The 25,166-nt window shown below is 30.0% G+C and overlaps 4 protein-coding genes across 20 annotated transcripts; 2 read left to right on the forward strand and 2 right to left on the reverse strand.

Annotated features, from left to right (window-relative positions):
* Positions 1-84: 84 nt before the first annotated feature.
* On the reverse strand, positions 85-11,603 carry Ziz (dedicator of cytokinesis protein Ziz). Of its 7 annotated transcripts, XR_004583052.2 has the most exons (28): positions 11,139-11,603; positions 10,523-10,639; positions 10,084-10,262; positions 9,952-10,021; positions 9,323-9,763; positions 8,548-9,209; positions 8,296-8,457; positions 8,119-8,228; positions 7,780-8,033; positions 7,451-7,692; positions 7,288-7,387; positions 6,846-7,217; positions 6,581-6,778; positions 6,353-6,499; positions 6,094-6,280; positions 5,185-5,363; positions 4,905-5,113; positions 4,402-4,809; positions 4,023-4,323; positions 3,761-3,920; positions 3,510-3,670; positions 3,099-3,428; positions 2,861-3,026; positions 2,419-2,681; positions 1,985-2,342; positions 1,622-1,913; positions 1,161-1,552; positions 85-884 (listed from the first exon to the last, which is right to left on the reverse strand). XR_004583052.2 is itself a non-coding variant. In XM_034338905.2 (27 exons), exons 1-27 carry the CDS (start codon positions 11,235-11,237, stop codon positions 1,318-1,320), a joined length of 6,348 nt encoding a protein of 2,115 aa, XP_034194796.2. In that variant the 5' UTR covers positions 11,238-11,603; the 3' UTR covers positions 886-1,317. The 7 variants fall into 7 exon arrangements, 6 of the variants coding, with proteins under 6 accessions (XP_034194796.2, XP_076546712.1, XP_034194791.2 ...); XM_034338905.2 differs by lacking the exon at positions 85-884 and having other exon boundaries at positions 886-1,552; positions 2,885-3,026; positions 8,149-8,228; XM_076690597.1 differs by lacking the exon at positions 85-884 and having other exon boundaries at positions 886-1,552; positions 2,876-3,026; positions 8,149-8,228.
* A 25-nt stretch (positions 11,604-11,628) lies between these two features.
* On the forward strand, positions 11,629-15,040 carry LOC117611822 (protein phosphatase 1L). 5 transcript variants are annotated; one of them, XM_034340163.2, is made up of 9 exons: positions 11,629-11,765; positions 12,245-12,334; positions 12,508-12,753; positions 12,833-13,030; positions 13,658-13,951; positions 14,042-14,198; positions 14,286-14,416; positions 14,507-14,814; positions 14,902-15,040. In XM_034340163.2, the coding sequence occupies exons 2-9, from the start codon at positions 12,299-12,301 to the stop codon at positions 14,984-14,986; spliced, it is 1,455 nt and encodes a 484-aa protein (XP_034196054.1). In that variant the 5' UTR covers positions 11,629-11,765; positions 12,245-12,298; the 3' UTR covers positions 14,987-15,040. The 5 variants fall into 5 exon arrangements, with proteins under 5 accessions (XP_034196054.1, XP_076546714.1, XP_034196055.1 ...); XM_076690599.1 differs by having other exon boundaries at positions 11,676-11,765; positions 12,197-12,334; XM_034340164.2 differs by lacking the exon at positions 11,629-11,765 and adding an exon at positions 11,889-12,038.
* Positions 15,041-15,054: 14 nt separating this feature from the next.
* Atg4a (Autophagy-related 4a) lies at positions 15,055-19,387 on the reverse strand. Of its 7 annotated transcripts, none has more exons than XM_034340174.2 (11): positions 19,246-19,387; positions 19,016-19,106; positions 18,646-18,717; positions 18,410-18,580; positions 18,152-18,329; positions 17,996-18,075; positions 17,744-17,895; positions 17,569-17,647; positions 17,320-17,474; positions 17,062-17,230; positions 15,055-16,899 (listed from the first exon to the last, which is right to left on the reverse strand). In XM_034340174.2, exons 2-11 carry the CDS (start codon positions 19,035-19,037, stop codon positions 16,832-16,834), a joined length of 1,146 nt encoding a protein of 381 aa, XP_034196065.1. In that variant the 5' UTR covers positions 19,038-19,106; positions 19,246-19,387; the 3' UTR covers positions 15,055-16,831. The 7 variants fall into 7 exon arrangements, with proteins under 7 accessions (XP_034196065.1, XP_034196064.1, XP_034196061.1 ...); XM_034340173.2 differs by having other exon boundaries at positions 19,013-19,106; XM_034340170.2 differs by having other exon boundaries at positions 19,001-19,106.
* Positions 19,388-20,130: 743 nt separating this feature from the next.
* MFS9 (major facilitator superfamily transporter 9) lies at positions 20,131-25,078 on the forward strand. Its single transcript, XM_034340160.2, has 10 exons — positions 20,131-20,356; positions 22,459-22,517; positions 22,625-22,811; positions 23,088-23,321; positions 23,415-23,720; positions 23,789-23,921; positions 24,040-24,173; positions 24,323-24,465; positions 24,562-24,682; positions 24,762-25,078. The coding sequence occupies exons 2-10, from the start codon at positions 22,465-22,467 to the stop codon at positions 24,936-24,938; spliced, it is 1,488 nt and encodes a 495-aa protein (XP_034196051.1). The 5' UTR covers positions 20,131-20,356; positions 22,459-22,464; the 3' UTR covers positions 24,939-25,078.
* Positions 25,079-25,166: the final 88 nt, after the last annotated feature.

Consider the following 25,166-nt stretch of genomic DNA (forward strand, 5'->3'; position numbering starts at 1 on the left):
TAAGCAATAAATAACAATATTCAATTATTAAAACAATGTTTTATACATACTAATTACAATTATATAAATTTCTTGCATTATAAACTTTGCAGAATTTTTCATATTAAAACTATAACGCGATTAATATTTCATTTCAACAAATTTAAAGAAATCGTACAGAGTGCGAATTAGGTAATGTACCCTGCTACGAATATATCACAAGAAAATTATATAAAGAAGATATACGCACAATGTGAAATAAAAATAATTTTTCAAGCATTCGTTACAATTATTTTCTTTTTGTTAAGTACATAGACCATAATATTTGATTATATCATTAATTAAAAATATTAGATGTAATTATAAATTTTTGTGGACATACAGTAGCATGCAGATATTATTTCTATTTCTTCATTTTACTTTTCTAATATCGATAAAAAAAAAACAGATGAAATGATAAAATGTTAAATTTGTATAATTGTGTGATCACAAAATACTCTCTCTTTGTTTTTAGTTAATGGTAATATTTGCATAAATATAAAATGATCGCTGGCTACATCCTCTTTGCATAATACACGAGTACATAGAATAAATTATACAAATATATACAAATTAAGTTCTACACATTTAACATATTCTAATATACAAATCATTCAATTCTTACAAAATAGTATACGCGCATATAAATGCCCCTTCAGGTGCTCAACACCAAAATATATTATATTTAACTACATTTAAATGTATCTATAATGTTCATAGAAACTATGTATTGATGTAGACAGTTATAAATCTTGCAGTTAGGAAAAATGCAGTAAATCTTTTGTAGAAATAAAATACCTAAATATTATTTCTATTTCTTTCTCTAACTTTTCTGGCAATATAGTTTTCTTAATTGACATAATCGTCTAAAAAAAAAAAAAAAATAAAATATGGCAGTGATCAAGAGAACCTTTGCAATTAGGCCTCAGAATAATACTTTGATACTGATCAAAGAGAATATGTCTTAACTTGTTATAAAATTTTGGTGTTTCCTTTATTCTACATTATCACTCATAATTACTAACCATGTAATAAAATGAATTAAAAAATTAGTAATGTATAATTTAGTATATAATAGAACAAAAAAGAACTTTGACTATAACAATAAAATTTAAGTAGGTATGCAGTAATTTATTACTTACTATTATGACGATAACATTCAATAATCCATAATTAGTGACATAAATGTTTTTGAGCTCAAGCAAATCAACAATGGGTTTTATATGTACAACCCAATTTGTACTGTTTACTTACATAAGAAAAGCTAATTGCGAATGAGCTTAATTAATAACTTCTGTTTTAGGCTGTACTTGTATGACTATTAGCACCGCTAATAACATTAAATAAAGCAGCGCTGTTGCGTTTAAAATTTCCAACTTGTTCGTCAGGCCAGATAGGTTCGCCAAGTAACGACGATAAATTTTGACATAGTTTTTGATAGTTCTCTCGTAATACCTCTTGATATTCGTGTTGATCAGACGTAATTAACTTACTATTTATTTGAAGAGCGGTATAACATATTTTAACAAATTCTCTGAAAAATAAGATACACATTAAGGCGAAATTTTATGTAATAAAATACTCAAATTTAAGAAAGATTTACCTAAATACATCTTTTAATTCTTCAACTTTATCATCCGGATATTGTGGAGAGAGTGCAGGATCTAAAAACGCAGACGCATATGCGAGTGGTCCCGCATTCACGGTAACGCATATACTTCCTTGCAATCTTAATTGTAATTTTTTCACATCCGTTGGACCTATAAGGGCCACATCTTCTAGCTCTTGCACACGTTGGCGCATTTCATCTAAAGCAACTTCAATTGGACTTAGTTCCATTATACGTTTTTGTATTACTAAGATTCGTTTTTTAATGTATGGGAAAGAATATTGTGCTGAAATTATAAAATACATTTTTCATATCATATTTTCAACATAGAAAATATTTCTGTACGTAATTCTATACTTTTTAAAATTGTTCTTCGCTTCCATTGCTCTTCCGGGCTACCTCTTGCTTTCCCTTCTTTAGTAAACGGAGTTTCAAACATAAAAGATGATATATTGTGATTTTGCTCAAACTCAGTTTGCCGTGTTTCTAATTCAAATTTCTCGAAATAAGCTGTCACGTGTGTCACTTGAATATATGATATTTTTGGATCTAATTCAGTTATGTCAATAGGTACAGAATCCATGATCATTTTTACATTTTCTGCACCAAATTTTTCGGAATATAAATGATGCAAACGCTCCGAAATTTCTGACAAAGATGTAATTTTTGGCTCTTTATAAATATACTCTTGTCCATTTTCTTCTTCAAAATACGCCTAAAACATATACTCTTGCTCAAATTCAAACTAAAAATGAAAAAATCTACTTCCACATTGTTAGAATAATCCTTACCGAACCGAAAAATGCAACTCTATAAAACCTTCCAAGAAGTCGTTTTCCAGACTTTGTAACTTCAACAATTTTATTACAAGCCTGTGCCAAATGTGAATAACAATTTGCTAGAGCTTCGTAATTTCGTTTTTCTTCATACATAGGAACTATTAATCTATACAAATGTCCTAAAAGTTCGAATCGCTCTGCTTTTTCCAACATGTCTGCACAAACTTCTAATTGTTCAAGAAGTATATACTCGTTATAATGAATATCTTGTACGCCTAAAATAATCACCATTATACGATTATAAATTTTGATGCCGAAAACAAACGAAGAAGAAGAAGAATAATTCGTGCAAATTAATAATAATGATTTTTAAATTATAAATTACAAAAAGAAAAAAAAAGTAATCGAAGAAGAAGGAAATAAATAAAAATAATAGAAATAAGACAATACAAACATGTGCAAAACATACAAATCTCACCGGCATCAAGTTTAAGGCTACATTCATCTCTGGAAATATTTTCAGATATTTTGTCAAAAGCTTCTGCTCCCCATGAATGAACATTTCTTAATTTTAAATATTCGGCCATTAATGCAGCGATATGTAATTGACAACAAGCAGCCTAACAGAAAAGATATGTTACAGAAACCTCAAGTAAAAAAAGAAACCTTCTAAATTGTATATATATATACACCTCTGAGAAATTTCCATCTCTTGCATGGTTCCTAGCCATAGTTTCCAACCACGTGTGCCTTAATTCTGGTGTACTAGCGTAAGAATTAGCCAGACTATGTTGCAAGTCTACTAACATTTCAGGATCATTATTATGTTCTCTCATTTGGGCTGTCGCCATTAACACAGTACGAATCCTTTTATTAAGATCTTTAACTTCAACTGGAAAACCAGTTCCCTTCATTACTTTATCCGATGAAGCGTAACTGTTTATTAATGAAAGCGATTCCTGGAATCTTGAGTTATTCAGTCCAATAACGTTTCCAAGCATTTGAGAAACGGATATTATCACCTATGTAAAATAATATTTAAAATTCTGTTAGAAATTATGTGAACGAATGTAAGATAGAAATGACTTTCTTAAAACACTTACTTGTAAGTGAACTCTTGTTAATCCTTTCCTACTTGTGAATTCAAAATTACTCCTCATGAGAAGATAAAGTAAAGCACAAGACTCCTGTCTTATACAACTTAATTTACTATTACAACAACGTAATAATTCATAACATAAACGTCCACACAGTACAGCATTTCCTGTAAAATCAATAATTTATAAGAATTCCTTACATATTTTTTAATTTAGTTTTCTTACAGAAATATAAGGTAAATGTAAAAAAATCGTACCTTGAAAAAGAATAATAGAGTAATTATTTAAAAAAGCTCTAAAACTAGCAAAAACATGACGCAGTAAAGTTTCAGATTGGCCAACTTGTAAAAATGATAAATAAATACTGAATACTTTTTGCATTATGGGATTATCACCATCCGTTGCTAAAAGTACATCCTATAAAAAAGAAGAAAAAAAAAAAGAAAAGGCATTTTAAAGAGACATTTTAAATTACAAAATATACTATGATATTCAGTTTTTTATAATATTATTTTATACCTTAAAATGAATACAAAATAATCCTAAGCAATCTAATGCAATAAGACCAACTTCTGTAGCCATATTTGCTTCTAAAATAGCTTGATGTACTTTTCCACCGTCGGTTTCAACAAGATTTTCTCTGACTATAGTATTATGCGGTTGCAAAGTACTAGTAGCTGGTGCATCAGTAGAAAAATCAGGAGGTGCCATTCTGGCTGGTAACGTCATTGCTTTTGCTGTTCGTGGTTTTCCTGAACTGTTTGCTATATTTGTAGATATTTGTCTTTTCCCAACATATTTAAAATGATGAAGACTCATTCTGAAATAGAAAAATAATACATATAAATTACCTTGAAATAAATTTTATAATAACTAATATTTCCTAATATTTACTTACTCTATCACTGTAAAGAAACTTAACATTTCACAATCACTGCATTGTTGCAACCAAGCAATAATTTGATGATCACCCAAGTATTTTATAACAAATAAGAAACAAAGTAAGATATCTTTAACTTCTGATGACTGTAATTTGTCGCATCTGGGTGATGATTGGGTTACGCTTAAAGAACGAGAATGTCGTTTTTTCTCGTTAGTACCGTTTTCAATTGGTTCACGAATAATGGTAGTTTCTTGAGATACGTTTGACTGAGAGGCACCAGACATTGTTGAAGTATCTGATTCTATACTAGTACAGGAATAACCATTAACTAAACCTTGACCTGCTATGGCAGCAAAATATGTAGAATCTCGTAGATGCATTGATGCTCTTATCGGAGACTGAGTATCCAAATGTATAGTAAGCCTATATATATTATTTTATAATAAAAATTGTTCAACTTGATTTTTCTTTTTTTTTTTTTAAACAAGTAGTATGTTATAATCAGTGTTATAGTTTACCTGTGAACTGATTTTGGAGTTCCAACTGTTGTAATGTTACTAGCAGTATCTTTGTTTGCTAGAAATGAACTACTAGTTGATATTCTATCAGTACCATTTTGCTTAATCTCTGTTTTACCGTTATCGTATACGGACTGCAATCTATGCAAATTTTCCAATACAATACCAAGCCATGGTATATAAATAAATGCTATTCTACTTAATTGACCCTGCAATATAAAAATTGACGTTACATGTATGGATAAAGATGGCATAGAACAATAATCTGAAATCAGTTTACCTTATTTTGATATCTATCGTCCAGTTCATGCTTTGCCATTAAATCTCGTAACGTGGCTATAGCTACTTTTCGAATTTGTACAATTTCATTCAGAGATGTTTTAACTTCTTGCATTAATAGACCAACCAAAAAATGATGTTTGCAAAAGTCTTCTGACAAACAGTACTCATTCATTAAATCTGCAATGAATATTTTATATTAATACAGTTATTGTATGTACAATATGATTTTAAACAGTCTGATAGTAACAAAATATTCACATACAGGGGCCACCTAAAAATATGAAAGATTAAACGAAATTAAAAATAGCTTAAATAAAATTTCTTTACGTGATATTTCAGTTTCAAATTATATACATACTAAAACAACAAACAAGTATTATTTAATTAAAATCTATTATTTTCTTCATAATAATAAGTTATTCCATTATAATACCTGTAACTTTACAAAATATGTATTTGCAAATTCATGCAACTTTTTCATATATTATAAAAATACATTTTAAATAAGAGTGTAATATTATATAAAAAAACATGGTGTTTAAAACATAAAATGTGTGTAAAATCTATCTCATACATATTGTATAAATATAAAATATTTTGAAAATTTTATTTGATAATTTTTGGTGCATTTTATTAAAACAGGCTTGCATAACAACAAATAATAATGGCATGAAAATGTTTTCTAAACATATACTACTAAATTGATAGTGATTAATATTATGAAAATTGCGTGAAACTCCTCCCATTCACTATGGCTACAGTTACAAATCACATTAAAAGACGGGAGTGTATGACTTAACATACCATCACATTCTGGATCACTCTCTGTATCTTCTGAATAAAGCATAAAATGATTATGTTACCAAGTAGTAAATACTAAATAGAATATAGGATTACAGAATTTTACCTCTGGAAGTAATTCGTGATTGCATCATTGGTAAGTTGAAAGACACATAATGCTCGTGCGAACAAATTATTTGCAAGAATGTAAATTTAAAATCGTGTAGTGTACGTTGATCACCAGGTGAAAAGTTATCCACGTACAAATTAATTAGGCGAAACACGAATCCACGATCCATGAATGTAAGACATCGCTATATTGCATAGAATGCAAGAGATTAATATAAAATATTTAACTAATTTGATTAATACAGATTTATACTTACCTTTAAAAACTGGGCAAGACTTTTGTTTAATTCGTGAGTTTCAACAGGCATTTCTTTATACTTATTCATTAAATAAGGCATAATAACTTCCACTAAGTTTCGAATTTTTTCATGATATTCTTTTGAAAATCTTTCATTTCTATGCATCTATAAAAAAAAATGAAACCGAGTTAAACTTCTTTTTCATAAATTATGATCAGTTTAATTAAACGTTACTGAAAAATTTACTTTTATCCTGCCTGTTGAAAGCAAGTGTTGCGCCATGCTTTTGATCATTATTTCAAAAAAGAAGTTCGAGTGATGCATAAACTTGTTTACTACTAAAAAGTCAGTATTATTTGGTTGTAATAATGTAGGAAGATGTTTTCCTAGTTGCTCGTGAACAGTTATACTGCCGTTTCCTTGAGAAGGTGGTACAAAAACAAACTATAAGATAAATTAAAATTAATGAACTGATTGAAATTGAGGAATCATATTTGTGAACAATTGTTACCTTAATATAAGCCTGAAGCGTTTCTTTTCTGCCAGCATCGTGCACCATATTTATGAAATGTATCAAAACTCTTATAATATATAATCCAACTTCTTCGTTAGTGGTATAAGTTAACAATGCAAATAATTGATTCAGTATGGTAGGAAGAAATGTAATGATAGTAACTAGTTGTACTGCATGGGCAGCTTTCAAAATTTTACATGTTTCTGAATCTGCTGGTACTGCTCCAATTTTCATATCCAAAATCCGTTCCATATGAGCAAATAAATTATGTAAATGTACATCACGGGTAAATACAGTTGAAATTAACTGAAATGCTACTGTAAATACTGGCCGCTGGGAATCAATCCATACGATTTCCGGTCCTGCATTCTGAAAAATTACAAAATTAATTTCTGAACTATATCAAATTTCAATTATTTAAATTTAATTTCAATTTTACCCCTTTTCCTAGCCCAAGAGGTTGTATCGACAAATATCCAGGAGGTAAATGCGTTGCCACTGGTAATATCTGTACATTCATATCCATATCCACATTTAATCTGTAACAGGTATTTTAATTATGTAATAGATATTTTTTATTATTATCATTCAAAACGTCGTACCTTCCTTTGTGTAACAAGGGAGACCAAGCATAACCAACACAACTTTCAACTCCATTTTCTTTTTTCTTATTCATATCACAACTTATATGGTAGAAAGAAAAAAGTAAATGATGCTTGGAGTGAAGTTTTGTCGGTAATCGTATTTTAATCTCTTCGTACCACGAAGGAACAGCGTTGTGATGTAAAACTGCACAGGATGCTCGTAAACATAAAAGTGGAGAACCAGGTCTTCCGTATATACACTGTTATAAAAATATACAGAAAACATTAAGATTTTTATCATTTCTGGAACAATTTAATTATGTTATTTAAGCGTACATCATACATACTCTTAAAGGTGCAGCATTTTCACTATCATCATCTCTTAGCTCAACGATACATGCGATATTTCTAGCTCTGGTGAATATTTTTTGAGCATCAAAGCAAAGAGTTTGCGGATACACGTAAAGATGATTAATATACGTGGTGTATGGGTGAACATCTTTTTCTGAAGTACTTTCAAACTCTGCAATTTCAAGAGTTGGTTCAGATGTTGGTGGTAATGGAAATGGTTTCAATGCTGCTAAGGACGTAGATAACGTATCTAGAAAAAAAGAAAAAAAAAGAAAAAGAAAAAAGATATGAAAAACAAATTAAATCAATCGTTTTATTATTTGATATGTAAGTACATGCTATAATTATATGCCAGGTACACATACTATCAGGTAATTCTGTAATTGACTCAATTTTTATTTTTAACCAACCAGGTATCACAGTTAATTTACTAAGTTTCTCAGGCCTGCAATGAAAGGTATTAAAAAGATATTCACATATAACTTAATACATATATTCCTGTTAATACGAACTTTCTGTATTCCGAAAGAAGTTTTAATAATTCATCATCTTTTATTTTATTCCCTTCTTGTCTATAAATTGCTGGAAAATCTGATGAAACATCCAGTTCATTACTATATAATCTGAATAATGGTCTAGCAGCCCAAGCAAAGGGCATTCTATAGTTTCCCAATCTAAAACATTTCAAATTAAGTAAGATTTTATACATACATATGGACATATAGAAAACTATATTTTTCAAGTACAATTAAATGTACATTTACCTTTGGCAGCATGCTCTAACTTGTTTATGTACCTTTAAACCTAAACGTGGATCTTTTGTAGCTCTTAAATATGGTTCAGAAGTTTGACATATGTTCCCTTGCAATATTTTATCTATTCTTACAACCAAGAATATGTCAGGATGAGGATTACTAATACTGAATATAGCCTGTTTTGGGTATTTAATCCAGTCTAATGGTATACTTTTCAAATCGTTTGGTAATTTTACATCCTCTGTAGATTCTGTCATAATACCTATAGGACTTAATTCTTTTGCCATTCCTTGAACAACTTCGTGATTAATATCAAAGTGGAAATTTTCAGTAAGTTTTCTCCCATGTCTTGCATCATAAAGACTCAATGTTGTCTGATACGGTTCTACCTGACACAATGACTCTTTCTCATCTATTGGCGCTTGCAATCTAAATTTAAGACTTTCACACTTAACAAAAATTCTTTGTCCAAATTGCTCTTTATATGGATCAATGTTGAGTTCACTAGAATTGCCGGATTGTTGCTTGCTGTGCGGAATATTAGGGTAAATATTAAACAATCGCTTACGATTTTCACGTCTCGCCAATGCTATACTGGTATCAGTTTCTCTGGAATACTTTATTAACTGTGGATTCATACTTTGTTCCAATCCTTTCAACGTTCCATAAACCTATGGATAGGAATAATAATAGAAATTTTTAAGTGAATTATATACATATTGTATAAATAGCTCATTAAATATGTGTAGTCTCCGTGAATGTCTTTTAGTCTTATTTTTAATACCTGCATCGGTTGCGGAGAGGGAGGAGGTGTATTACACGCCCTTTCTAACGAAGCAGCACGCTTTTCTTCTTGCTGTTTATAATGCTGTAATACCGAGCTTAACTTTAATAACCAATCCTGCATATCTGTTTCATTATCCGCTGCTAAAGTATACGATTTATGAGTCCCGCTCATTCTTAATTCAAAACAGTATCTTCCACGTTTTGGATTTCTGACAACCTCGGTGCAAAAGTCCATTACTATCGTTAATTTAGCTTCTCCCTTTTTTTCATCTTTAAAAAGCTCAAGAATATATGTGCCATCAACTTCTTGTCTGAGATGACAAAATCTTCTTTTGAATGATTTCGAACCGATATTTGCAAACATACGGTCACTACTACCAATTTCTGGTCCTTTCATCAAATAACCTTCTTTTGTTATCCCATTACTCTTTGTTAGTTCCTAATAAAATTAAACATCCCCTCTGTATTCATTTAGTTTGCTAATATTTTAATAATATTAGAGGATTAATACAAATAAGTTGTATAGTAACAAATTTTAATTGCAATTTTAACAAATGCAATCTGATAAACAATGCTGCAATAAAATGTTACCATAAAATTTACATTGAAACCTCATCAACTATTTACCTCGTCAACTTGGTCTACTTCTGTATCTATTTCATATACTTCCTCTTTTAGATCATCTGCTTTTGCTATTCTAAAAATGAAAAAATACTCCAAGATTAAAATACCCTTGTTATTATAGAAATAAACACATACTTGGGCAATTCAAGATAACTTCCACTATAGGCTGAATATTTATAATGTATAAGGTTCCAATTAGATGTGTAGCTTTGTAAACATTCTTTTGTAAGTAGGTTTTCTTCTCCTTCCTCATTGTCTGAAGTTTGTGATACTGTTGGTACAAGGGTACGATATCTTCTAGGTAATACCACTTGCTAATTATAAAAAGACATATTAAAATATTATTTTTTAAAACAGCTACATAAATAATTAAGATTAAATTCATTATAATCTCATATAAATAACAATAATATATTAAACATTATATTTATGTATATTTTTTTTAAATAAATTGAAAAATTTTATGAATTCCAATTCTCTTAGCTTCCTATACATATATGAACTCAGTTATTTATCTATTCATACAGGATGTAAGGTTTGCTAAATAGATAAGAAGTATTAAATTTAAACTCACTGAAACATCATCCTGAGGATAAAGAAGAAGCTCTCTCTGTGGATCATTTTGTAATAAAGTTTTGTTTTTTAATACAAAACTTTCAAAATCTATTGGCTCTACTAAATGTGGCTTATTCTGAAAAAAATAAATAAATAAATAAAAAAAAAAATGTATATTAATTTACATTATTAACAAACCTGAGAATACATAAGATGTATGCTTAATTAAAACTTAAATGTCAATTCTTATAATTGTATTATTAAAACGAATACAATTTATTCTTAGTTTAAAGAAATAATTAACGAATAATATCTATACATACAAAAGTGTTTTTTAAGATACCATAAATGGATATGTTTCAATAAGAATAACGTTATCCTTGTAAATAGAATTTCACGTTTAAGCTTGTTATAAGATAAACTAAAATAAAACTAATAGTTTAGTACGTTGAAAAATTTAGTTATCAGTAATTATCATGAATAATGAATTAATGATATTAAAACTACTCTGATAAATAATTCCAAGGAAATCATATTTACACTGTTATTAACTGTAAAAAAGCTGTCGTATAAGAAATTGAAATATAATAAAGCGACAGAAATGTATCGAGAACGAAGGATGTCGGTAGGCCTACCTGTACAGTGCTCTCGCGTACTACCTGAGAGACAGTTTCTCGTAATTGAGCGGCCATACCCGGCTTACCTAGGCCACGAGTAAACTTTCTTTCACTCATCTTTCCCGATGATACGTTGATCTTATCATCGTATGCCAATAAAAATAATCACAATCATTACGCATAGTTATTGTACTCGACACTCAACACAACTAACCACTCTTTTATATTGCCGCGGCCATATTTTCGCGGCTTCTACGATCACGTCGTAGCCGTAGCGTATCAGTATGTATACCGTATACCGCAGTTCACCAGAGTCCATAACTGCGACGCGCAGGTTGGAAGATGGTGGGGGAACGCAGCGAGCTCTCTGCTAATCGCTTTCCACTTCGTTTGGGAGTATCGCCAATCAGGGCGAAGATGCGTACTGGAGATGCGCAAAGAACGAAAACTGGTCTTTTCGCAGTTATGGACTCTGGTGAACTGCGGTATATGTAGGTATATGATAACTCTCCTCCTCCTCCCTATGCAGTTTGCAATAGTTGCTGCGATTATTGTATATCCGGTGTATGTGGTATATGCAACGTATCATTCAATTGTATTGTAAATCCGTTTTATTATAAACACATGCAACATAATTGAAACTCGGTAATTATTTTTCGAGAAATGTTGAATATAAATGTTACTTCAAAATTGGTGCATCTTTTAGAGAAATTTCAATTATGTGTATATTTTATTAAATTATATTATGTTATGTGATGTATTGTCAAGTATCAGGTAGAACTAAAAATGTATATACAATTTAACAAATGAAGAAATTTACCGATAACATTTCAGTGTTATATAGGTATAAATAGAACTGCATTATAGTACAATAGAACTGTTAATAGTAAATGATGTAATTACAGTCTCAACAATGCTGTATGTATGCCTCTATATAAAATTACGACGTGCGTTTAACATATAACTGCAGTAACGTTTATGATTCAATATTCTCTACTGTAGAAGCGCTATAAAAGTTAATTTCTTATTTACTTGATTTTTTAAATATTACTAATGTAATTTCTACACATATTTAGGGTTTAATCACATCGGTAATTTGATAAATCATTGTCGGTTATTTGCAGTGATTTGGATTTGTAAGAAGCTGATTTTATTCAAAGTGTTTTTGGTATCATATTATGGATGACGAGCTTGAAGATAGGATTTTGTATCAGGTGATTTATATGTATATTTTTTAAATACAAATTTATTATGGGTTACAGATATTATATACACATTTTGTCTGTAATTTTTGTATCACGTATATTTGTGGTAAAAAATAGTCTATATATAAAATAGTCTTGGCTAAAGTTAATTTTTAATGTGCATTTTTCTGATTGTTTAACAGACATACGTGTCACACATGAAGCTGGTGTCAAAATTTGCAGTGGGTATTCCCACTGGATTAAATGCTGGGATAAATACCCCTTTGGGTTATTTTTGGAGAATCATAAGAGCCTATGCCCTGAAGCCAGAAGTGTTAATTTGCGGTGTGGTTTTGGCAGTGGTTCTATTTTATATACAAGCTGTTGATCTATGGAGTCGCTCTTTATTAGGAAAAATTCAATATACGCTTGGTCGTACCACATCAAAGGTATCTACCATAAGAAATAAATTATAGAATAGTCTTTTATTGAAAGAAAAGATAATTTTCATAACAGATCATTTAATAGGTATCAAAACTACAGTTCTTGGTTAATGACTCTGTAAATAATGGAGTAAAACTTAGCTGGGAGCTAAAACAGGGTTATATTGCTGCATATGCTGTTCAAGGTCATAGAGCACGTATGGAAGATCGTTTTGTTGTAAATGAAGATATGAATAACACGGGTGTATCATTATTTGCTGTATTCGATGGGCATGGTGGAGAAGTAAGTTTAATCACATCCTATAATTTGTTCTAGCATAATAGAACATTAATTAATTATCCATTAACGTTTTCATTTTTCATTTAACATTATAGTTTTAAAATTGTTAAACTTATGATGTTACATGGTCTTCCAAAATTGCAGATTTGAAACACACAGAGAAGGTAAAATACATGTTTTTTTTTTTTATTATAATGGTACAGTTGTAAAATAAAATTATAATATAAAAGCATAGAATACAAAAAATAGTGTTTATTAAGCCTGTAATGCATTTATTGAATAATTATGTTATTTTGAAAGTTAATGTATCATTTACTTTGAATGTATTGTACATCAATATAGATTTATGCAAAATGTCGTGTCATTATGTTCCTGCAGTTATTCATATGGTTATCATGTTAATAGTATTATTAACATTGTTCATAACATTTTTTCTATAACAGAGTAAGTGCATGTAATCATTTAGTTGGATATTAAAAAATGATAATTCATCATAATCACTATTTAATACAACAACAAAGAATATTAATAATAGTATATCAATGACATGCTACTATTTTGAATGTATTTATTATAATATAGAAATATAAAATAATATTTTGTTTTGTACTTTTTTTTGTTTCTTCATAGTTTGCAGCAAATTATGCACGTGACAAGCTTATTCCAAACATTAATCGTAAAGTAATCGAATTAAAAGACCTAATAGCTGGTAAAGCACCGCGTGTACCGGAAGACACGGATAAGATTGAAGAACCAGAACAGAAAGAAGAAAAAAACGATACAGGAATTCCGGAACGCAAAAAATCTTTTCGGAAAACTGTAAGCACTTCGTTGACAGATGATTGCATGAAGAAAAATGTTGGGGTAACTGATCCAGAATTACTTGACAAATTAGATAGTTTGTCAAGACCAATTACGAGAGAGGTATAATAAATATACATATATGTATACATATGTATAATTCCTTATTATACATATATTATATATAAACATATTTCTTATTTAAACTTTAAGGTAAGACCATGTAGGACAACAGAAAAACCAACAAAAGTAGATATTACAAATTATCTTGATGGAAATAAAATAAATTACGGTAGATTACTAACAGACGAAGTGTTGGCAGTTGATAGATTATTAGTTGAAGCTGCTAAGAAAAATATGGATGTAGCTGGTAATAATTATTATTTTTAATAAATGCGTTTTACTTACTTACTAACTTGTAATTTGAAATAATTTCATCAAACTTGTCATATTGTAGGTACAACTGCGTTAATCGCTTTATTAGAAGACAATAAATTAATTGTAGCAAATGTTGGAGATTCGAGAGGTGTTATGTGCGATGGAAAAGGCAATGCAATACCTTTGTCTTTTGATCATAAACCTCAGCAGGTATATTTTTTTTTGTGTGTGTGTAAAATAGAGAGTAATTTATTTTGTGCATTATTAAAGTGTATCTATCATTGTAAAAATCACTGTCAGGAAAGAGAAAGGAAACGAATAAATAAGGCTGGTGGTTTGGTAACATTTAATGGTGTATGGAGGGTTGCTGGTATATTAGCCACTTCTCGAGCTTTAGGAGATTACCCATTAAAAGACAAGAAATTCGTAATTGCTGATCCAGATATTTTAACTTTTGATCTTAGCGATCATAATCCGATGTTTATTGTTCTGGCATCAGATGGTTTATGGGATACTTTTACAAACGAAGAAGCAGTAGCATTCATTAAAGAACGTATAAACGAACCACACTTTGGAGCAAAAAGTATTACTTTGCAAAGTTACTACAGGTAAAATAGTACATTATAATATTTTTAACTGTTTTTGTATATTATATATTTTATTTATTTATTTATTTATATTTTTAATATACACAGGGGTTCTGCTGACAATATTACTGTAGTTGTAATTAATTTAAAAGATCGTAAATACAGTATATCAGAGACCAAAAAGAATCAATAATGTTTTAAGTGTACAGCGAATTTCTACAGTCTTTTCCAAAGGTATTCTAGTCATTGATTGTACATTAACGGCTAAAGTATAAACCTGGAAAGATATAAATGTGCTCTTGTTGAATGTACAAATAGATGTTTCAATCATTCAACTATTTTCTGTTAGAAAAAAGTATATTGTTATCTTATATACCGTCCTGATCTTATTTATCGTCATGATTTGTTCCTATACATTGCACTCAATATTTTATAAAATCACATCTTGAATAATCTTTATAATTTGTGACTTTTCTATACATAAAGATCAAAAAGAATTACAGTTTCAACACGCTTGTTAAAATGAATTCTCTGTTTGAATAGCAGAGTATGAATACATAATTTATGTTTACTCGTGTGTGTACATTATACATATATTGTTATAACAATGACTTAAATATATGTAATGTATATAAAATTACGTGCATACTAGAATAAAACTTTTAATCAACGCCTATTGTATTTGGAATTTTTAAATATACATTATCCATTATTAATCAATCAAATGTATAAAGGCACGTGACCTCTCCGATTTGGCCGGTCGGTATCACAGCAGATTTTTCTGCACAGAAATGGTAATACTCATAGATACACGGCTGGCCGATGAAAACAAGAGGGCGCTTTTTGCTAATTCTGTATTTTCTATTCTGAATGTAAAAGAAATAGTCAGCTGTTGCATTGTACTTGAAAAAATTTAAACGCTGTATATTTTTTAAGAAACATTATAAAAATGTAGATATATTTATATTACATTGCAGTAAATCTTATCACAACTTGAATGTAAATTCAACTTATATTTAATACCGTATCACTCAAAAGCTTTTCTTCATTATCTTATGAAATGTTTAAATTTCGTTAAATCGTAAACCATAAAATATAGTTAAATATTTCATAATATAATTTTAGCTATTAATTCTCTGCAACTTTTACAAGTATTATTTTGTGAATATTTATATTATTAATTTAATTAGTTGTATAATTTTAGATCATTATTAATGTAATCAGTACACGGCATAAACTAATATCAAAACTATACTTTTTTAATGATAACGTTCGCTTTAATTGTAAGCATTAATATTTAAAACGTGCAAATATTGTAATGTCACAAATAACCGTCGCGTTTTAAATTATATAGCATATGAAAGTTAATTTAAATTTTTACACTCTTGAATTTGATCCTATTATCTTAACACAGTAGAAATTATATGTATCGGTGCATATTAAAATTTTCGTACATATTATTCATTACACAAGGCAAAGGCATTTTAAGGACGCGAGTAATCTTGATTTTCAACTTATTTTGCCATCAGTAAATAATAAACGACAATATAAATATCTAACTACCTGTAAATGCATAAATATTACGTTTATATTAATTTAGTTAATATACAAAAATAAAGATATACTGCATTATATGTATGTATACAAATACATATAAAAGCTAATATTTCCTTATAGCTTGAACTTTAAAGTTTTTGACTATTTTTATGGTCATTCAGATTAAAAGTATATGGATACTGAATTAACAACATATATGTATAACGCATAGATCACTCATGTCCAAAAAATTTAAATATAAGTAATATATACAATATTTGAATTATTTGGTATAAATTATTTTATTATTCAACTGCTAGTACTGAAATAGTACTAGTTTAAGTCAAATTTGTATATACACATGTATATTTTATAAATGTATAATATAAAATATATATGTATATATTGAATGAATAATTGTATTTTATGTACGAATGGACCATTCTCGATATTATGTACATATTATTTATATCGCAGACTGTTGTTAATTAATGATTAAATGTCAACCTAATAATTCAAAATCTTCATCAGATGTATCATACTGTGGATCAATGTGTTCGAAATCTACAACTATAAAAAATATTATTAAAACAAAGAGACAATAACTCTGATGTATTAAATTTAATAATAAACAGTTATAAAATAAATGATAAGTGGAGAAATAATTTATATAGTAAGAGAAAAGTTATAGAAAAAATGTTATATAAATTATATTAATGTACAGGAACTTACAACTTGGAGCTGCTATTGCTTCTGATGCAGCAACATCTTCGGCTGGTGACCAATGTGCCAGTCTTTCTGCACATAATTCAAGCAAAGGTTGCTTTTCAGGAGTTATCAATTCTTCTTGAATAATTTTACATAAAGTTTTAAAGTCTTTTTCAGTTGCACAGAAGAAACACTGAAATGAAGTAAGTTATTTACACCATGAAAATGTATTTCACATTAGTAATATAAATTTTGAATCTATGAGTTTAATTTTTTACTAACAAGTGCTACAGAGGGATCCATTCCTGTAATAGGAATACGACTAGCAAATTTACAATGATAAGTAGCATCCATTTCGATCTCATCTTCTTCCACTTTTTTATCAACACTACCTGATCTTTGCGTTGTATGAGGATCCAAGTAGATTACTTCATTTCCTATAAGTAAATGAATTATAAATACGTTTTAATCTATTTGAAATTATTTATAATCAAATTAAAAGATGCCGAAGACTCGATGAATTAAACATACCAACACATCCTATGAAATATAGCGCGAGATTGGGTTTTCCTCCTATCACTCCTAGAGATTGTGGGATTTTGAACGAATTCTGAAAAATTACAGGTACGAAAAGATTATCCTTAACTTCATTCATACTTGAATCCATGTTTAGCCATTCATGCAAGAACATTTATTTCTTTATTACTTTAAGCCCATTAATGTAGATAGGATTAATTTCGCTTAATCCAAGACGAAGAGGTATTAAAAGTAATAAAGGCTTCCATTGACTAGGTGCTTTTAATGGTATATTACCATCTGCTTCTGCTGTTGTACCTCCTTCTACTCTACATTGCCTTACTATAAATATTCAATTAAACAGTGTGTTTTAATTCAGATAACTATATTATAAAGATAAATATAATAAAATAAAATAAAATATAGGAACAATAATACCTACAAATATCATTAACTATTAATGTATTGTCCAGAGCAACGTGTATTGTGATTGAACTCCATTCATCGTATATAACTAATTTTCTGCAAATTATGATTTAATGATACATTAAGTTTTACAGTTGAAAGCAATTGAAATATATAAAAAAAAAATATGTACTTTAATACTTGTGCTATCGTATTAGGACCAAACCATTGTCCAACTTCTTTTCCTTCAGAAGCTCCCATTGATGCAATTTGATGAATAGAAAAAGGGGCAGTTCTTCTGTCTTCAAAACGTTCCAAAATTTTCAGGTACGTACTATTTCTAGTTTCTGGTGTCCATTGCCAATCTCTACCTATTTTTATACATGTGTGTTATTAAATTAGAACTGTAATACTTATGATGACTGCAAAATTAAACAGAACACAAATGTACCTAAATGTAATATAATTAAAGCGTGTCCAAGGACCATCTGTCCGCATCTTAACATACAGCCCCAACCTTTATCAGATGTAAATGTGGACGTGTAACCACCGATTGGTACAAAACCCTTACGATAAGTAAACCACAATTTGGACCTTATATCCCTACGAATTGCGTCGAGTTCTGAAATTCAAGATCTTACACACCCAATTTATTAAACATCTTTTCATTGTAATTCTTCAGTAAACCTTTTATGGCACTGTATTTTTTTCCAAGAATCCAAACCGGTTCATCTGTTTGCGGTATATCCTCTGGTTCGTCTGAAATATTCTGTGTGAAAAGGCTATCCATTTTCATAGATTTTCTAAATACTATCTATATATGTTGTTTCAAGTCCTTCAGTATATCATAAAGATGAATTGTTTTGTTGTGCTATAAATATGAAAAAAAGAAAGTACAGTCCTTTCGATATATATATTTACGTAATATATAAAAAGAAACGGTGGTTGGAATAAGGTTAAGCTTTTATACATAAATGTACATGTATAAAAAAAGAAGGAAGAAAACAAAGAAATGAATAATGATACTTGACGTATACAATACCAAAATACCGACCACCTTTGACTTGGAAGAACAGCATTGGTCATTGCTCGTAGAGCAAAGATTTCATTATTTTTATAAACGACGAATACAGTGTTGTTATTTCACTCTACAAGAATATTAACAATATCATGATAATAGCAACACAGCTGATTAATATGAATCTTGAAGATAGCGCGATGATCGAGGAAAGCGTGAATTTTTATGAATCGCAATACTTGAGTAGCACATACATAAATAATACATACAAAATGTATGTTATTTCGGCTAAAAACAATTAATATAAAAAAAAAGATGACCCGTTAAATGTCTTCTTATGTCAAATTCAGCACATATTGATACCCTATATTTTACATTTTTTAGTAGGGTATTACCTATTTTTTACGCTAGATGGCATACAGCTTCACATCAAGTAAACTTGGGTGAATGCGTTATGCATATGACCACGTGCATTGTATGTATACCGCAGTTCACCAGAGTCCATAACTGCGAAAAGACCAGTTTTCGTTCTTCGCGCTTCTCCAGTGCGCATCTTCGCCCTGATTGGCGATACTCCCAAACGAAGTGGAACGCGATTGGCGGAGAGCTCGCTGCGTTCCCCCACCATCTTCCAACCTGCGCGTCGCAGTTATGGACTCCGGTGAACTGCGGTATACATACCCCTGTGTTCTTTAACTTACAGGTGCTTTATTATTCCTTTGAATCAACTGACAATTGACCACTTTTGTCAATTTAAACAACTTAATTACAATGATCATACATATATCCTATATTTCTATCAAAACAATTGATTTATTTCAAATGTTTTACAATTTTCACTTATCTATTTTTGAAAAAGTCAAGTCTTACATAAAAGTATTATTAGTAAAAACATTATTACAAATGCGTATGCAAAGGATTTTATGATATACGTACATACATATATGTATAACAAACCACTTTATAGGGTGTAATAAATTTTATAACAATGGTAACACGATCAATCGAACACGATCAAACGAAAATATTTATAAATTATTGCATGGTACTGGTATTGCATAATATTCGAGCCACGACAAGAACAACAGAGTACTCTGATTGGTGCTTTACAAAGAACAATTTCCCGTCACCTATATGGCTCAACTTCTACCTGCATGTACAGCAGTACTTACTCGTGTATTGCGATCAGTCGCTCTTCGGTCGTCCCTTTCGAACTTCCAACTGTTTCAGATGTTTCTATTTTTTATATTTTTACAATATAATAATTTTCACGTATAACAACTTAACTTTATTATCGTGAATATTTTTAGTAAATTTAATAACGCGACAACATATACAGTTCTGTGACACTAATGAATTTCATCGAAAAGATTAACAATTGTAAGTGAATATCAAAATTTTATTTTTTCGAATTATACTTTAGATATTTAAATAAATTAGCTATTGAAATATTACAGTAGTACATTGTATGTTAATAAGACTCCGAATGAATGCAAATTTGATTCTAGATCGAATGGCATTGATTTTTTTTTCATAAATGAAATTCCTTGTGATATTGCTTTCTTTTATCAACTGGATTTCCTTGAAATTTTCTATATGAATTGTAATGCATTATTAATGATAAAAATTCAAGTACTTTTTGTATATTTAGTTGCAAAATCGCATTGACAACCTGTAACATCTAGTAGCCTTTTAAATAGCACATCAGAAAAAAGTGTAACATTAAAAATAATAGCACTTGTTATCAAAGAAAAATCATTAACTGTACCGTCTGAATTCGTCAAATGACTGACCTTGGTTCGTAAATAATTTTTAAAGTTTCTCGTTCTTTCGTTATCGACAGATTGAACAAATCGCTAAAGCAACTTCCGATTACGCGACTTGCATATATGCAACTGTAATCACATGCGGTGGAACGAACTCGGACGCATCAAATTTTATTGTAATTTCTGCTCGATTTTCCTTTCATCGTGTCTACCTGCGTATTTTAACACAAAAGAAGATTTATAAATAGTATATTAGCAAGCGAATCAGCATTGATTTAAAAAATGTTTAATTTTTTATTGATTTACCGAAATTTAATTTCGTTGTTAACTATCTATCTGTATTGTCGGAATCGTTATTTATTTGCTGATACAATTTTGATGCGCTTACACGATTAATAAGCTCAATAAATATAATCATTTTATTCTGTTTGGCATGATAAGGCAATTTGATATTATCCGAAAGAAAATTCCTTTGTTTCGAGAGATAAAATGTGATTGTATTCGGGAAAAACTATAAGTGCTATACATATACGTCACACGTTGACAAGTGACTTTCGCTTATCTACTCTTTCTGTCAACATCACCACATGGCTCGACTACTTATGTATACCTGGTCAGCTTAAAATCAAAGTTAACTACTAATTCCAATAATTTTCCGGTGTACAGTTCTAAAGAATGAATAAAATAATTGACAAGTGTAACGACAATAGTTTCAAAACTGATTTTAAATGGCGGCATACTTACTTACGTATTTAAAAAATATCGATCCAATGAACTTTGTCAACTTTCTTTTCTTAGATCGCTCAATTAGAAAGTCGCGAAACGTGTTGACAGTTTACAAAATTCTTCGTTGCCGCAAGCGAATCTTGCGAATCTCGTCGAACGTCTCATCTTTGGAATAACGGAACAGGTGTTTAAAATAAACTGTGAACGCTGTTAACGATTCCACTTGTAGAAAATAAGAAAAGTTACGCTCTTTTAACTGCTCTAATTTATGACAGGTCCGTGGTAGTAAAAAGAATTTACGAGATCATTGTTTATATCAGCACGTTGAAGAATTTTAAGCGCCGGGTTAATCGCGTTAAGTGCACGTATAATAGACAAGTGTTGCTTGTCGCGTAGAGAAAATATTGTTAAATTCCCTATGGATACCAGTATTCTCGAGAAACTAATTTCTTCTTCAGACGAGGTATTAGGAAAGATTAATAATTTTTATATTATAAAAGTTAGTTAAAGAATATCTTGGATAAAAGTACGAAAGGAATAAAGTCAACAAATTTGTAACTCTGTCAGTGTAGTTTGTGTTGCCCTCTACCTATTGAACGAGAAGAATAAATTTAAAATTGCGAATAATATACTTTTTTTAATGCTGTATAAATCGATTGCTGTTATTTTATGTGAGTACATTGGAGTCTGCTTAAAGTACATACATTCAGTACTTTCTACTTTCGTAGTATTATTAGGTCACTGCTGCTGCTGCTAGATTCCTTCTCCGGTATCGTTACTCGTAAATAATATGCTCAGAATACGATAAATTTTTATAATAAATGTAACCGAATAATATAAAATTATTATACACTGGTGATTCTAACAATAAGCTACAAGTAAGTAAGCTTTTCGACAATAATTCCGTGCGTAATTTGAATTTCATAACTATTTGACGAGTTCGCAAAGTAGATTTCTCTGAGTCTGTAATTGAAATTAGTGACCTTTCAGGAAACGATGAAGGGAAGGAAATCCTCGGTCGAGTCAGCCAAGGACACCGAATACGGAACGTGAGTGTTGCACTTTTCCTATAAGGATTTATAACATCGTATTTCAATTTAATTTTCTGATAATTATCATTGATATTATTTGAATTATTCTTTAATTTTCGCAATAGGGTCAAATACGAGGATGAAATGGCATCATCCTGGAGGTTTTGGAAGAAACGACGACACGTAGTTGGTGCATTAGCGTTTTTAGGATTTTTCACTTCCTATATTCTTCGAGTTAATTTAAGCGTAGCTATTGTTGCAATGGTAAAAGCGGAAGTTCGGAAAGTCGATGAAAACGGAAACGTTTATTACGTAAGCGAAGGAATTTTACTTACAATTAGTAAAAGACTTTTTCTAGCATTTGTGATAATTAATATACATATGTACTTTTGAAATCAGATCAAGATTATAATAGTTCTTTATCAAGAGACGAACTAAATTATTTGATAATAATAATAATGATAACGACGATGATGATATCCTCTTTCGGATAAGAAAGTCAACTCGTGTAGTAGTTGTATCTAAAATCGATTTTAACGATGAAGAGGTGTTAATATACGAGAAAGTACTGAAATTTATTATTTACAGGAAAAAGAATTCGACTGGGATTCGCAAATGCAAGGAGTACTTCTAAGTTCCTTTTTTTACGGATATATATGCACACAATTATTTGGAGGATGGCTTGGAGCACGTATCGGTGGTAAAAGAGTTTTCGGTATTGGAATTGCGATTACAGCCTTTCTTACAATCATCACACCACCACTTGCCAAAATAAGCTATAATATTTTTCTTGCTTTAAGGATAGTAGAAGGAATCTGTGAGGTATGTTATACTAATAATTAATCAAATTATATTTTATTTATTTAAAATTATTTTTACGTAAGAAGAATAAAATAGCAGTAGATAACTTATTAGGGTGTAACATATCCTTGCATACACGCAATATGGTCACATTGGGCGCCTCCATTGGAAAGGTCGAAACTAGCGACCTTCGCATTCTCCGGAAGTTTCTTCGGAACCGTATTTGCCATGCCCGTTGCTGGTTTAATGGTTGAATACCTTGGCTGGGAATCTGTTTTTTACGTTTTTGGAGGAGTGGGTCTAGTGTGGTTCTTTCTCTGGTGGATTATCGTAAAGGATAAACCGGAAGAAGATCCGCATATTTCCAAAGCTGAACTGGAATACATTATGTGTAGCCTCGGAGCTTCAAAAACAGAGGGGGTAAGTTCATTTAGGACAAATTGCATTGAAGGTAACATAAATTAACAAATTATTTATGGTGACTTTAGACTTCACAGAAAATCACACATCCATGGAAATCTATGCTTACATCTCCACCTGTTTGGGCCATTATTGCAGCCCACTTTAGTGAAAACTGGGGCTTTTATACTATGCTCACTCAACTACCAACATTTATGAATGGTTAGTCTAACAACATACTTAACGAGTATTTTCCCGAGGTACATACGTACTTAAGTATACATAATACGTACATGCAAGTTGTATCTGACAATGAGTAATTCATTCTTACTTACAATAGATGTACTCAACTTCAAGTTGGATAAAACCGGATATTTATCCGCGTTACCGTATCTAGCTATGACAATTGCCGTCCAGTTTTCTGGATACTTGGCAGATTACTTAAGAACGAAGAAAATTTTGACAACCACACAGGTTTGTTGTATAAGTATTTCTAAACAGCTTTAGAAAATTTTAGGAAATTTTAGGAAATTAAAGTAAATGAATACAATTTGTTATATTAACGTTTGTACACTGAATAAATTATGTGCATAAAGTATTAGATAATACACTTTTTCTTTTAGGTCCGCAAATTATTTAATTGTGGAGCGTTTGCATTTCAAACAATATTCATGTTATGTGCTGCCTTCATTTTAACGCCGGCAGGAGTAGTTACTTGTATTACATTTGGTATCGGTCTTGGCGGTTTTGCTTGGTCCGGTTTTGGGTAATTTTCTTTTATTTATTATCAATATTCAATTGTACAAAGCTGGTAGTGCATATTTCAAAAGCATAAAAATGAATTTATTTTATTTTATTTTAGAGTAAATCATTTAGATATTGCTCCTCAGCATGCAAGTGTACTTATGGGAATAGGAAACACTATTGCTACTTTACCTGGTGTTGTTAGTCCACTTATTACAGGATATATTGTTCGAAACAAGGTATAAATCTATGCTATATTTTATTCAAAAACCAAATTTAATGTAATATAATATGATATAATTTAATTGTATTTTATAGAGCACTAGTGAATGGCGTGTAATCTTCATAATTACCAGCGTAATTTATTTAATAGGAGCTGTCATATATGGTTTATTTGCATCTGGTGAAAAACAACGTTGGGCAGAAGAAAATAAAGAAAAGAAAAGAGCAAAACAATTTTATGAAAATCCTGCAATGGAAGTTGACAATTTATAACATGTATAATAAAATAAATGTAGTAATTATCAATAATCATTCATCAGGACAACTGACAAATAGAATATACACTGAAAATTACATTTACAGAATATAGAAATAGTCTTCTGTTCACGTTTTAATTTATAACTGGTAAGTCTTTAATTTTGCATTACCAATTTTCAACCAAAATTTACAGCAATAACATCTACATTAGTAGTAAAAATGCATTGAACCTCTTCCCTCCTT

Source organism: Osmia lignaria, chromosome 10 (assembly GCF_051020975.1).
Source record: "Osmia lignaria lignaria isolate PbOS001 chromosome 10, iyOsmLign1, whole genome shotgun sequence".
Classification (NCBI taxonomy): Eukaryota; Metazoa; Arthropoda; class Insecta; order Hymenoptera; family Megachilidae; genus Osmia; species Osmia lignaria.

What these genes read in the sequence shown, in the direction of transcription:
- Ziz (XM_034338881.2), bottom strand. Translation starts at nt 11,237, where the DNA reads ATGAGTGAAAGAAAGTTTACTCGTGGCCTAGGTAAGCCGGGTATGGCC. An exon ending in GTTAGAGCATGCTGCCAAAG is followed by an intron (nt 8,458 to 8,547) that starts GTAAATGTACAT and finishes GAAATGTTTTAG; the next exon opens with ATTGGGAAACTATAGAATGC. An exon ending in AGTTTCTTTACAGTGATAGA is followed by an intron (nt 4,324 to 4,401) that starts GTAAGTAAATAT and finishes TTTCTATTTCAG; the next exon opens with AATGAGTCTTCATCATTTTA.
- LOC117611822 (XM_034340163.2), top strand. Translation starts at nt 12,299, where the DNA reads ATGGATGACGAGCTTGAAGATAGGATTTTGTATCAG. An exon ending in AAGATAGGATTTTGTATCAG is followed by an intron (nt 12,335 to 12,507) that starts GTGATTTATATG and finishes ATTGTTTAACAG; the next exon opens with ACATACGTGTCACACATGAA. An exon ending in ACTTTGCAAAGTTACTACAG is followed by an intron (nt 14,815 to 14,901) that starts GTAAAATAGTAC and finishes TAATATACACAG; the next exon opens with GGGTTCTGCTGACAATATTA.
- Atg4a (XM_034340170.2), bottom strand. Translation starts at nt 19,037, where the DNA reads ATGCTGTTCTTCCAAGTCAAAGGTGGTCGGTATTTTG. An exon ending in CAAAGGTGGTCGGTATTTTG is followed by an intron (nt 18,718 to 19,000) that starts GTATTGTATACG and finishes AGAATATTTCAG; the next exon opens with ACGAACCAGAGGATATACCG. An exon ending in ATATTTCATAGGATGTGTTG is followed by an intron (nt 17,475 to 17,568) that starts GTATGTTTAATT and finishes ATTTACTTATAG; the next exon opens with GAAATGAAGTAATCTACTTG.
- MFS9 (XM_034340160.2), top strand. Translation starts at nt 22,465, where the DNA reads ATGAAGGGAAGGAAATCCTCGGTCGAGTCAGCCAAGGACACCGAATAC. An exon ending in GAGCTTCAAAAACAGAGGGG is followed by an intron (nt 23,721 to 23,788) that starts GTAAGTTCATTT and finishes TGGTGACTTTAG; the next exon opens with ACTTCACAGAAAATCACACA. An exon ending in GATATATTGTTCGAAACAAG is followed by an intron (nt 24,683 to 24,761) that starts GTATAAATCTAT and finishes TGTATTTTATAG; the next exon opens with AGCACTAGTGAATGGCGTGT.